Here is a 12,400-nt window from a genome sequence, read left to right on the forward strand (position 1 = left end):
AGAGGGAGGGAGGGAGGGAGGGAAAAAAATTCGAAACATACACAAAAGTTGAGAGAATTGTGTAATTGACCCCAATGCACCATCACCCAGCTTCAATAATTATCGATACTTTTAGGCAGGTTTCTACCAGAAAATATGTCCTGGAAACTTTAATTCTTGATCTGTGTTCAGGTTTTGCCTTCCAAATTTTTCATTATTGGGGCTTTGAACATATTGCAATTGTATTAAGAGAAGGATTTGAATGAGGAATTTAGTGCTTAAGAGTCAATAGTCAGTGAGTCTCCTTTTGGCTTGCCTCCTTCTTAGGGAAAGGAACTGGCTGTAGGATGTTAGGCAGAATTTGGGTGTATCAGTTGTGGCTCGGAGATGTTTCTCACAGAACTGATCACTGTCCCAATATCCATGCAGAAGACCAAATTAAAAGCGAGGAGAAATACCTAATGTAAGTGACGAGTTAATGGGTGCAGCACACCAACATGGCACACGTATACATATATAACAAACCTGCACGTTGTGCACATGTACCCTAGAACTTAAAGTATAATAAGAAAAAAAAAAGCGAGGCTGGAGAAAGGATGGATATCTAGCCTATTCTTATCCCGCCTCATGGTGTTTTCTAAATATTTACAGAAAGAAAGTGTACAGAGTAGTTTCCTGGTCAAACTCTGATGAGTATCTTAGTACTTTTCCCTCCCCTTCTTCTCACGTCCTCTTTGGGGACGGGTCGTCAAGTCTTTGAGTTTCTAGTTATTGGTATTGACTGGTTTATAACCTCCTCTTTCACCCAGATCGTCAAGGGCCGTTTGCAAAGCACTCCCAAATAGAGCCTCTTGGAGAAGGAGAAACTGCTATCACGCAAAACAGCCTTGAGCTCGCTGACTCCGCTGCCTCGAAAAACCAGAGTCCGGAGGCAGTTTGATGCAGACACTATTCCCCAACCTTCTTCCCCTCCTTGTCGTCTCTATTGCACTCTTGGCGGCTCCTGGGATACAAGAGGGTGCAGGACAGACTTCAACCCGCAGCAGGACCCAGCGCGGAAAGCTCCGCAGCAGGATCCAACGCAGAAAGCCCCGCAGCACTTGTTTTGGGGGGCTCCTGTTTCCTTAAGCCTAGAAGGTGTGGTAGCTCACGTTCACGGTCCCGCCTCTCGCCCGGCAGCTCCACGCGGAGTCCCGCCCTCTCCGCGGGAGAGGTGCGCAGGGATGAGAGCGTCCAGCTCCGACGCGCGGCTCCCAAAGGGTGGCAGGAGGAGCCCAGCGGGGCTCAGCCTCAGTTACCAGCAGTCTGCAGGCAGAAGTTGTGGAGGTTAAGATCCAGGCAGCCTCAGGGCGTTGTCCTAGAAAACACCGTTTAAGCAGAGACGAGTTAGTGTCTCGGGGCGTCTCCCAGGCTCCGCCCTGCGCCCGCGGCCAGCGCTGTGGGCGAGACCCCAGCCGGCTGCTACTGGAGACGTGGGCACCTCTCGCGCCTGGGCGGGCAGCCTCGTCTCTGCACCCCTAGGCGGCGCTGCGCTCCTCAACACTCGGCCGGTTCCGCTTTCCCAGACGGCTACCCAGCCTCCAGCCTAGCAAGCCCTGCTCCCAGCTGGCCAGCCCCGGCAATGCCGGCGTTCGGGAACGGCAACGTCGGCGGTCGCTGAGTATCTAGCCCGCAGCAGTGACGGCCGGCAGGAGCGTGCTCTTCCCCGCGGCTCGTGCTCTCCAGGAGTCCGGAGCATGGTCCTGGGTCACCGTTGGTATAGCGTGTTGGTGGAACGTGGACGCCCAGAGGGAGGATGGTGGGCTGGGGGGTGGCAGTTCTATGTTTGTGGGTTTCCTGCGGCGCTGCCGCGGGACAGCTCGAGTACTCAGTGCCGGAGGAGACGGAGCGGGGCGTAGCTGTAGGCAATGTCGCCGCGGACTTGAGGCTGCCAGCGGCCGCTCTGTCCTCGCGGAACTTTCGCTTCCTTTCCAGCCACCGCGAGCTCTACTTCAGGGTGGACCTAGCCAGCGGCAACTTGGTGGTCAGAGAACCGGCGGACCGCGAGCGGCTGTGCAGGGGCAAAGCTGCCTGCGTCTTGACCTACGACGTGGTGCTCGAGGACCCGCTGGAGCTGCACAAGATTCGGGTTCACGTCCTGGACACCAATGACAACTCACCTCTCTTTCCTGCCGGCGACGTGCAGCTGCACATCCCCGAGTTCCTGACGCCCGGAGCCCGCTTTACTCTCCCGAATGCCCAAGATGACGACGAGGGAAGCAATGGGATACTAAGCTACAGCCTAAGCCCCAGTCAGCACTTTCGCCTCGACATGGGATCGCGGGTTGACGGCAGCGAATACCCGGAGTTGGTGTTGGAGAAAGCACTGGATCGCGAACAGCGCGCCACCCACCTGCTGGTGCTTACAGCTCGGGACGGCGGGCTACCTGCCCGCTCAGGAGACGCACAAGTCACCATCATAGTGGTGGACACAAATGACAACGCGCCTGTATTTGAGCGCTCCGTATACCGCACCAAGGTTCCAGAGACTGCACCCAATGGGACTGTGTTATTCCAAGTTCAAGCCTTGGATCCAGATGAAGGGTCCAATGGGGAAGTCCGATACTCCCTAAGCAATAGCACGCAAGCAGAGTTGCGACACCGCTTTCATGTGCACCCTAAAAGTGGAGAGGTGCAAGTAGCTGCTTCACTAGGTCCGCCGGAAACGCTCTTGGAGGCATACATTGAGGCGAGGGACGAAGGTGTCTTTGGTTTAGCTAGCACCGCTAAACTGCTGGTGGAGGTGACTGACGTGAACGATCATGCCCCCGAACTAGACTTCATGACTCTTTGGAACCCAGTACCGGAGGACGCTGCTCCTGGCACAGTGATTGCTCTCCTTAATGTAAAGGATGAAGACCTCGGTTCTAATGGTAGGGTCATTTGTGGCATGTCTAGTGGAGGCCCTTTTCAGCTGACGGCTTCCTTTGACAACTACTACAGCCTGCTGATTGATGGGCCCCTGGACCGGGAACAGATCAGTGAATACCAAGTCCTGATCACAGCCTCAGATAGTGGCTCACCCCCACTTAGCACCCGAAGGACAATCACTGTGTCAGTTGCTGATGTGAATGACAATACACCAAGCTTTCCTCAACCGCAGCAGGAACTTTTCGTTGCTGAAAACAATGGCCCTGGGGCCTCTCTAGGCCAAGTGTTTGCCCAGGACCCTGACCTGGGGAAGAATGGCCTTGTCTCTTATGAGCTGTTGGATGTTATCTCTGAAGGGCCACCAGCCTCTAGCTTGGTGGCAGTGGAATCATCCAGTGGGGCTATCACTGCCAAAACTTCCTTTGACTTTGAGCAGCTCAGGGGGTTTCACTTCCAAGTAGAAGGCCGGGACAGTGGCATTCCTCCCAGAAGTGCAACAGTGACTATAAACTTGTTTGTGGTTGATAGGAATGATAATTATCCAGTTATCTTGTTTCCCTTGCCCAGAAATGGTTCTGTCCCTGTGGAAATTGTGCCCCGCTCTGCCAGGACTGGACACTTGGTCACAAAAGTAGTAGCAGAGGATGCAGACAGTGGTTCTAATGCCTGGCTTTCCTACCACATCTCCCGGGCGTCTGACTCTAGTCTTTTTAGAATTTCAGCCAATATAGGTGAACTCCGTACTGCTCGTTTAGTTCTTCCCACTGATGCAGTTAAGCAGAGCGTGGTGGTAGTGGTTCGGGACCATGGAGACCCACCACTTTCCTCCTCTGTCACTCTGGGTGTGCTGTTGAGTAACTCTGTTCCTCAGTTACTTCCAGACTTTGAAGATGTCTGGGAACCAGGAGGGCAGCTTTCTGCCCAGAACTTGTATTTAGTAATTGCCTTGGCTTGTATTTCCTTTTTATTTCTGGGGTGCTTACTTTTCTTCGTGTGTACCAAGTTGCACCAGAGCCCAGGTTGTTGCTCTCAGAGCTGCTGTTGCTCTACAGAGGATCTGAGGTATGGAAGGAAGACGGTTTCAAATCCTTACATGACATCAGCCACCGTAGATGTCACTACAGTTGAGAGACTTTCTCAGACTTATCTGTATCGGGCCTCTCTGGGACTTGGTTCTGATAATAACAGTTTGCTGTTGCGTGGGGAGTACAATGCTGCTGACCTGCGAAATCTTGCCACTGGGGTAGGACTGAATTTGCCAATATCCTGTATTCAGATTCGGAATAGGAAAGGGGATCACACTAATGTCAATGCCATGGTAAGCAAATTTTATGGAATTTGATTCCTTTGACCAGGAGATGGCTGCTAGCTGTGTTCTGAAATATTTGTTAGACAAGCCTTTCACAACATTTCATCAATTGAATTAAACACTCCTTCTTAGCACTTCCTGTGCCAAGAAATCTGAAAGTATAGAAGTATTAGAAGATTGCCCTAGGCCTCAAGGGACTTATAGTTTATTTTTGAGAAACAAGGGTAAAAATTAAAACCTATTTAAGAACAATAAAAGTAATATGGCATGAAGGTCTAAAATTAAAAATAAAGTACCAAAATATTTTATAAGCAACAGATATGTAAGGCACTCTAATATTTAAACTGAAGAATGAAAAATATGTAAGAGTCTACTTAATATGAATATAATATGAAAGGTGAGACATTTACTTAAACTATTGCAATGCATTATTAAAAGATGACAATAACCACAAAAGATGTAAAAATAAATTATAATGGGGGTTAAAAGAAGGGAGAAAGGGAACATAAGAGAACATCTGAGTGGGGAGGAAGAAGTCAGAGAAGGCTTTGTGATAGAGATCACAGATTTAGTTGGATCTTTAATATGATACACCATTTAATAAAAAACAGTGTATTCTCTAGCCTATACTTTTCATGAATACCATTTTGGTGAAGGTGTCTTCTTTGGGAATGCACCCTAAAACATAGCTAATAGCTCCATAGCAGTGTTTTGTAAGTACACAGAAATTGTAAGCCTGTCTCATAACATCTATTTATACTGATAGGAGATCATATTGTTGGATATAGAACTTGACAACCTTTTGTTTTGTGTTTCTATTGATAATATTTTACAAAGAGGAAAGATGAGTAATTTTTATGTCAGAAATATTTATGTGTTCAAAGGTGCACTTACCATCCAAAGTCCATTCAACTTGAATTTAATTTCTTTTATTTTAGAGGACAAATACATTTAACAAATAAGTAAATATCATATTTGAGAGTAATGTATCTAATAAAAGTTAAGTGATTCAAATACTTCAATTTATCTGTTAGTGGCCCTTGGCATTTCAAAACTTTTTTTTTTTTTTGAGACAAGGGTCTCACTATGCTGCCTAGGCTGGTCTCAAACTCCTAGCCTCAAGTGATCCTCCCACCTAAGCCTCTCAAAGTGCTGGGGTTATAGGCATGAGCCACTGCAGCTGGCCCTCAAACTTCTTGAGTGCTGTTAGGATAACATTTTGAAGCAATTCTACATTATTACCTTTTGACTTCTCATAGAAATCCTAGATGCAAAAGAAGGAGGTGTGTAGAAATTAAGGGAGGAAAATGAAGCATTCCTTGTTTTACTACTCTAGGCAATAGGGGGAAAAGTGGCTTGTAAGTTATTTTTCCTCAAGTAATGATGGCAGCTGCAAATAAAATAAATTTACATATGTTAAAATTTTCCATACTTAATATTTCCACGATATAATAGAATCCAGCATATAAAATATGCTTAGTAAATGCTGACTGACTGAATAAATATGTGCGTATATGAATTGGATGGTAACACTGTTCAACACAGAGGGAAAAACTTTAACTTACTTTTCTACTTTAGATGTGTATATGTGGTTAATAGTTTAAAGGTCACTTTCAAATGTACTGTTTCAATGATTATTTTCTTCCTCATGATATACACTAATAACATAACAGAGGAATTTTCCGGTTCTAGAGCTAGCATGAAAAACTTCAATGCCGTGTCTAGGACTAAGTATGAGTCCAGTTCTATAGATGACAAAGGAATTAATAGGTGTGCACATCATTACATTGTGAAATTTGCAGTGGATACTATTTAATAGAATCTCAGTTAATTTTAGGGAAGAAAATTGGTGTGCTACAATGCTAATATTTCAGGTATCAGAGCACTTAATATGTGAACATTTTTTCTACCAAGAAATTTCACTATTTATTTCTTTTATTTCATTGCTTTCTGTAACAAAAAGAGATGAGAATACCAGTAATGGCTATAAAGTTTGGGAGTGAGGAATTTTTTTTAGAAACACATTTTGACTAGACTAGAAAGGAAATATAAGTAAGCGATAGGAAGGCCGATTAATCTAGAAGTTAGAAGGAAAATTAGCGATTTAAAAGGAAAAGTATAGGAAATAACAGAGGAAAAAAAACTTTCAAACCAAATTTTTAAACTTATATGATTAACAAAATAATAGAGATATACTGTTCATATGTGCCGGAATATTGTACCATCCCATTCATTCAGTTGAACAATCTTTTTCCATCATTGTTGATATTTTGCTTTTTAGGTAGCTCATTGGTCTGCTAATAATTGTTGTGGGCTGGATATTTCCTTCTAAATAAATGAAGTATGATTCATAAAAACATGAATAAAATAACTTCTATAAATATGGGGTATTTGTAATTCACAAAGGCATTTGTTATTTACTTCCTCCTGTTCAATTACCTATTGATCTGATCTTAATTCTTTAGAAAAGAATTCTTGTCATAGTATCCTGAATGCCTTAATAACAACAGAATTCTAGAAATAAAATATTTATTGCTTTCATTTTATTTCAAATCATTTGAAAAGCATGATATTTAACAATGATTATAATGTGTATCTGAGTCTTATAGAATCATGTTGATGCATATGTGTTTATATTTTGTTCAAATTCTAAGTTCTTTCATTTTAGTTTACAGTAAGTTTACAGTATATATTAACATAGCTTGTAATACTATGTAAAATGATCAGTTTAAGAAATTCAGGAAAACATGGTTTTTATCTCTATATTTCCAATTGATAATATTTAAGATATAAACAAAATTGATCCACTGACTGTATAACAACTAGACATTGTGTACTTCATGTCCATCTTTTTCTGTTAACATTCTTGATGGGCAATTTAAATTTTTTAGAATGGTATGTAAGATGGTACCTCTGAGATATAAATTTCTACTTATTAAAAACTGATTGCATTGATAATTTTTAAAGGTATAAATATATTAATGTAGCAAAAATGCATGAAATACTTACAGTACAACTGGCCTTATTAAATTTCCACATGAAAGTTATGCATAGTTTGAACATACCAATGTTATATTGGTGTATTGTTCACCTGTAATTAAAGCATCTTCTTTTTTGCCAGGGTATATAGGAAATAGGGTATCTCCTCTTTGCAATGTCATTTGTTAACAGTAGTAGAATGTTTATGGCATTCAAGGTGCTTTATTTAACATACATTCCACAAGTAGACTCTCCCATAGGGTAATTAGATGTTTTGTGTATCTATTTTGACTTTGAAGCTGATAACCATACTTTTAAAAACTTTAGAATGATGAGGCCGGGCGCTGTGGCTCACGCCTGTAATCTCAGCACTTTGGGAGGCCGAGGCAGGCGGATCACGAGGTCAGGAGATAGAGACCATCCTGGCTAACAAGGTGAAACCCCGTCTCTACCAAAAAAAAAAAAAAAAAAAAAAAAAATTAGCCGGGTGTGGTGGCGGGCGCCTGTAGTCCCAGCTACTCGGGAGGCTGAGCCAGGAGAATGGCGTGAACCCGGGAGGTGGAGCTTGCAATGAGCCGAGATCACGCCACCGCACCTCCAGCCTGGGCGGCAGAGCCAGACTCCGTCCAAAAAAAAAAAAAAAAAAAGCCCCGAAACTTTAGAATGATGAAACTAAGGAAGTTTGCATGTTTGCATGACATATGAAATATATTCAAATTTAAAAACTCATGTAGACAACACAATAGTTTTGTATAATGCAGACCCTCAAACCAGGAAAAAGGAAAGAAAAAGAACATAATTTGAGTGGACATAAGAGAAAAACAATACCTTGGAAACATATAAGTGGGAAAGTATTGACAATGTGTCTCATAATGTTAGTGACCTATTGACTTTTGTTGTCTTCAATATTTTCAGTTGAGGGAAACAATAATATTTCAACAACTAAATTCACTTAGCTAGGTTGGAATGAAGGTGGACTAAATTGCTGAAAGGTTTTTACAATGCTCAAATGCGTGTCATACGAATATTAGAAATATTAACATTTGGCAGAACTTCAAGTGAATATGGATTACAGTCTAGGATCCTGACTAAAGTATTATGGGAAGGAAGGAATTTATTGGTAAGGGTTGTTCTTAAGAAGCAAAGCTAAATAATAAAGGTAGCTAGCCACTCATTTTGTTCCCAATTTTAATGTTGGAGTAAGATAATGGTTCAGGATATAAATAAATTACATGTCTCTTATACTGCATTTATGAAAAAGAAAGGACTATAAACACAAAGGTTATTATATATTCATTTGGAACTTGTTTTGGAATCTAGAAATAAATATGCAATCTCATATTCTCCTGTGCTGTAGAGAAAGATAAACACTTTATTTCTAACCCATCCCAAATTCCTTGGCTGTTCCTAGAGCCATCTGGTTATCATCTACAGATATTCTGTGTTCATAGGGGCGCTCTAATGACATACCTTCAAAATGTACTCTGAATTCAAACACATGATGGTTATTCTTTAGAATTGTTAAGCAAAGATTACAGCTGTTTTGTTTAAACTCAAAATAATGTTCATATAAAATAAAAACAACCAATTAAGAGTTCTTAATAGTGGATTTTTAGGTTGATTTGTCTTTTTCTTTTCTTATTAGTGTTTGGTATCAAGGTTAGGCTGGCCCTGTTAATCAAGCTGGAAATCTTGTCTCTATCTCTGTTGCTCTATCTCTCTTACATTTTTTTTTCTATTCCTTGGACACGTTTGCTGAGACTGGTGATACAGCATTCTTAAATATTCGGTAGAATTCACTAGTGAAGCTCTCTGTACCTAAAATTTTAATTGAGATCAAATTTCTTTGTATTTTTATTGCTCTTATTTCATTCCTGTACATTTCATTTTTTCAGATGTATGTTAGTTTTATCTGTACTTTTGAATATTTTGGCATAAAGTTGTTTATAATGTCCTGTTGTGGCTTTTTTTCACATCTGCAGGATCTGTAGTGATGTTTCCCTTTTCAATCCGGGTGTGTCACCTCTCATTTTTCTTGACTAGACTTGGAAGTAGTTTATTAATGATGTTAGTCTTTCCAAGGCTAACTTTGGTGTTTGGGTTCTCTTTCTTGTATATTTGCTTTCTATTTTATTAATTTTCATATTTTATTAATTTCCTTCCTTATATGTTTATACTTAAGTGTACAACAGAAGAACTTTAAACATACTTTTCATTTCTATTTCCTCACACAAAATATTTAAAAGATTTGTACTTAATTGTGGAGATTTATCAAAATTAATAATAGTCAGTGCTTCACCAAGGGCATTCTTACTGGTATTTTTCTTACTGCAAATGTCCAATCATGAATGTAATAACCACTAGTACAGCGTGGAGCCACTGCCTTGACTCCTTCTCTGGAGTCATGAAGATGGCTGGGCGAGGTGGCTGATGGCTGTAGTCCCAGCACTTTGGGAGGCCGAGGCAGGCAGATCACGAGGTCAGGAGATCAAGACCATCCTGGCTAACAAGGTGAAACCCCGTCTCTACTAAAAATACAAAAAAAAAATTAGCCAGGTGTAATGGCGGGCCTCTGTAGTCCCAGCTACTCGGGAGGCTGAGGCAGGAGAATTGCTTGAACCTGGGAGGCGGAGCTTGCAGTGAGCCGAGATCGTGCCACTGCACTCCAGCCAGGGTGACAAGGCTAGACTCCATCTCAAAAAAAAAAAAAAAAAATAGTCGTGAAGATACATTCCTGTGTTTTCTTCTATAACATTGCTAACCAATAGAACTTTTTGACATGTTATAAATTTTCTCTGTCTGCATATATGGAATGTGTAGCTACCAAGTACTTGAAATGTGGCTAGTGAAACTGGGCTACTCAATTTTTAATGTTACTAATTTTATTTAATTTAAGCTTAAATAACCACATCTGTTTAGTGGTCGCTGTAGTTCTAGAAGCTTTCTTGTTTTAACTTGCACATTTAGATATTAAATTACCTGAAATTGTTTTTGAATACAGTGCAATGTAGAAGTCAAGATTTATATTTTCCATGTGTAAATCCAGTTAGATTGTCTATACACAGCACTATTGAATAAAAAGACCATCCTTTTCTCACTTCTACTCTGCAGTGCTACCTTTGTCATAAGCCACGTGACTTTATATATTTGTTCTGTTTCTGGACTCTCGATTCTGTCACTGGGCAACTTGTCTATTCTTGTGCCAATACCATTCTGTGTTAAATGTAGTAGCTTTTCACTTGTACTGATATATAACTGTGTAAGTTCTCTCACTTTGTTCTTCTGCTTCAAGATTAACTCAGCTATTTTTGGCTCTTTGCATTTCTGTATAAATTGTAGATTCAGCTTCTCAGTTTCTATTAAAAAAAAAAAACCCTGCTCTGATTTTAATTGGCACTATATTGAATCTGTAGAAAATATGGGGTATATTGAAAATATTTTATTTTGATCTTTATTGAATCTATAAAAATATGAGGCTTGTTAACATATTGACAATATTGAGACAGACAACCCATTAACAAGGTATATTCTTCCATTTATTTTATTATTTTATCTTAATGTTTATGTGTGTGTATGTGTATGTAGAGGTATTGCACAACTATTATTAGATAGCTGATATTTTAATGCTATTTTAAAACTTTAATTTTATAATTCAAAAATTAGCTGGACATGTTGGCACAAGCCTGTAATCCCAGCTACTCAGGATGCTGAGGCAGGAGAATTGCTTGAAACTGAGAGGCAGAGGTTGCAGTGAGCTGGGATCACGCCACTGCACTTCAGCCTGGACAACAGAATGATACTCCATCTAAAAAAAAAAAGAAGTTTAATTTGATAATTGGTTTTTGTTGTAAGTATATTGAAATAATACTGATTTTATGTTAACTTTGTATACAATGTCCTTGCTAAATTGTAAAATCTCCTATTTCTATATTTTAGGTTTTCTACATATACTGTCATGCTATCCCCAAATATTGTTAGTTTTATTATTGTATTTTTTTCCTTCTCTCTATTTTTTAAAAAATAGAGGTAGGGTCTCACTACATTGCCCAGACTAGTCTCGAACTCCTGGACTCAAGCAATCCTCCCACATCAGCCTCCCAAAGTGCTGGGATTACAGTCGTAGGCCACCATGCCGGGTCTTTTAAAAACTTTCTAATCATATAGTTTTCTTGCTTTCTGGCATTGCCTATGAAATTCAGTATAATATTGAATAGAAGTAATGTTAATGGATAATCTTGTCTAATTCCTGGTCTCAGAGAGGAAGTTTTTAAATATTTAATATTAAATACATTGTTTGATTGGGTTTATTTGCATAAATCTTTTATCAGATTTATTAAGTTCCCTTTGTTTTTTAATTTACTATGTTTTTTAAAAATCATGAATAGGCATTGAATTTATCACACATTTTCTGTTATTGAATGGATAATATGGATTTTTATCCTTTTATTTTATTGATACCATGCATTACATTGGTTGATTTGTTAATGATAAACCAATCTTGCATTCTTGGAATAAACTCAGGTTGCTTGTGATGTATAATCCTTCTTTATATCATTGGACTTAGTTTCCTAACATTTTGTTTACAATTTTTAAAATATATGTTTATAATAGAAATTTGTTTCTACAGAAAAAATAATTATTTTTAAAAACATAGTTACTGGGTACTAGACTTAGTACCCGGATGATGAAATAATCTGTACCACAAACCCCTGTGACACGAGTTTTCGTTGTAACAAACCTGCATATGTACCCCTGAACCTAAAATAAACGTTAAAAAGCAACACACACACACACTCGCATGCACAATAAATCGGCTTTTAACTTTCCATTCTCACAATGCTCTTGTCAGAGTTTGGCATCAAGGCTATCCTGGCTTTATATAGTAAGTTGAGAAGTGTTACTTTTATTTCACTTATTAGGAAGAGTTTGTCTTAGTCCATTTGGGCTGCTATGTCAAAATACCATAAACTGGGTGGCTTAAAAACAATAGAAATTTATTTTTCACAATTCTGGAAGCTGGGAAGTTGATGATCAAGGCCCTGGCACATTTGTGTCTGGTGATGGCCTACTCCCTGGTTCATAAAACAGAATATCATCTTCTTGCTGTGTCTTCCCCTTCTGGAAGGAGCAAGGTAGCTCTCTGGAACCTCTTTTGTGAGAGCTGTGCCCTCATGGTCTAGTCATCTCCACAAAAGCCCTACCTCCTAATATCATAAACTTAGG

The 12,400-nt window shown here is 40.1% G+C and overlaps 1 protein-coding gene across 14 annotated transcripts in view; it reads left to right on the forward strand.

Moving 5' to 3' along the window:
* The window catches only part of LOC103885453 (protocadherin alpha-C2), a 216,067-nt gene that overhangs the window by 132,308 nt on the left and 71,359 nt on the right, over window positions 1-12,400 (forward strand). Inside the window, exon 1 of one of the 14 annotated variants that reach the window (XM_017959952.3) lies at window positions 29-4,207. The exons of the other annotated variants lie outside the window; for them this stretch is intronic. Within the exon in view, the coding sequence (XP_017815441.2) occupies window positions 1,775-4,207 (2,433 nt within the window). The 5' untranslated portion in view covers window positions 29-1,774. Of the gene's footprint in view, window positions 1-28; window positions 4,208-12,400 lie in introns of those variants that run through there. 14 annotated transcript variants of the gene reach the window in all.

This window comes from Papio anubis, chromosome 5 (assembly GCF_008728515.1).
Source record: "Papio anubis isolate 15944 chromosome 5, Panubis1.0, whole genome shotgun sequence".
Classification (NCBI taxonomy): Eukaryota; Metazoa; Chordata; class Mammalia; order Primates; family Cercopithecidae; genus Papio; species Papio anubis.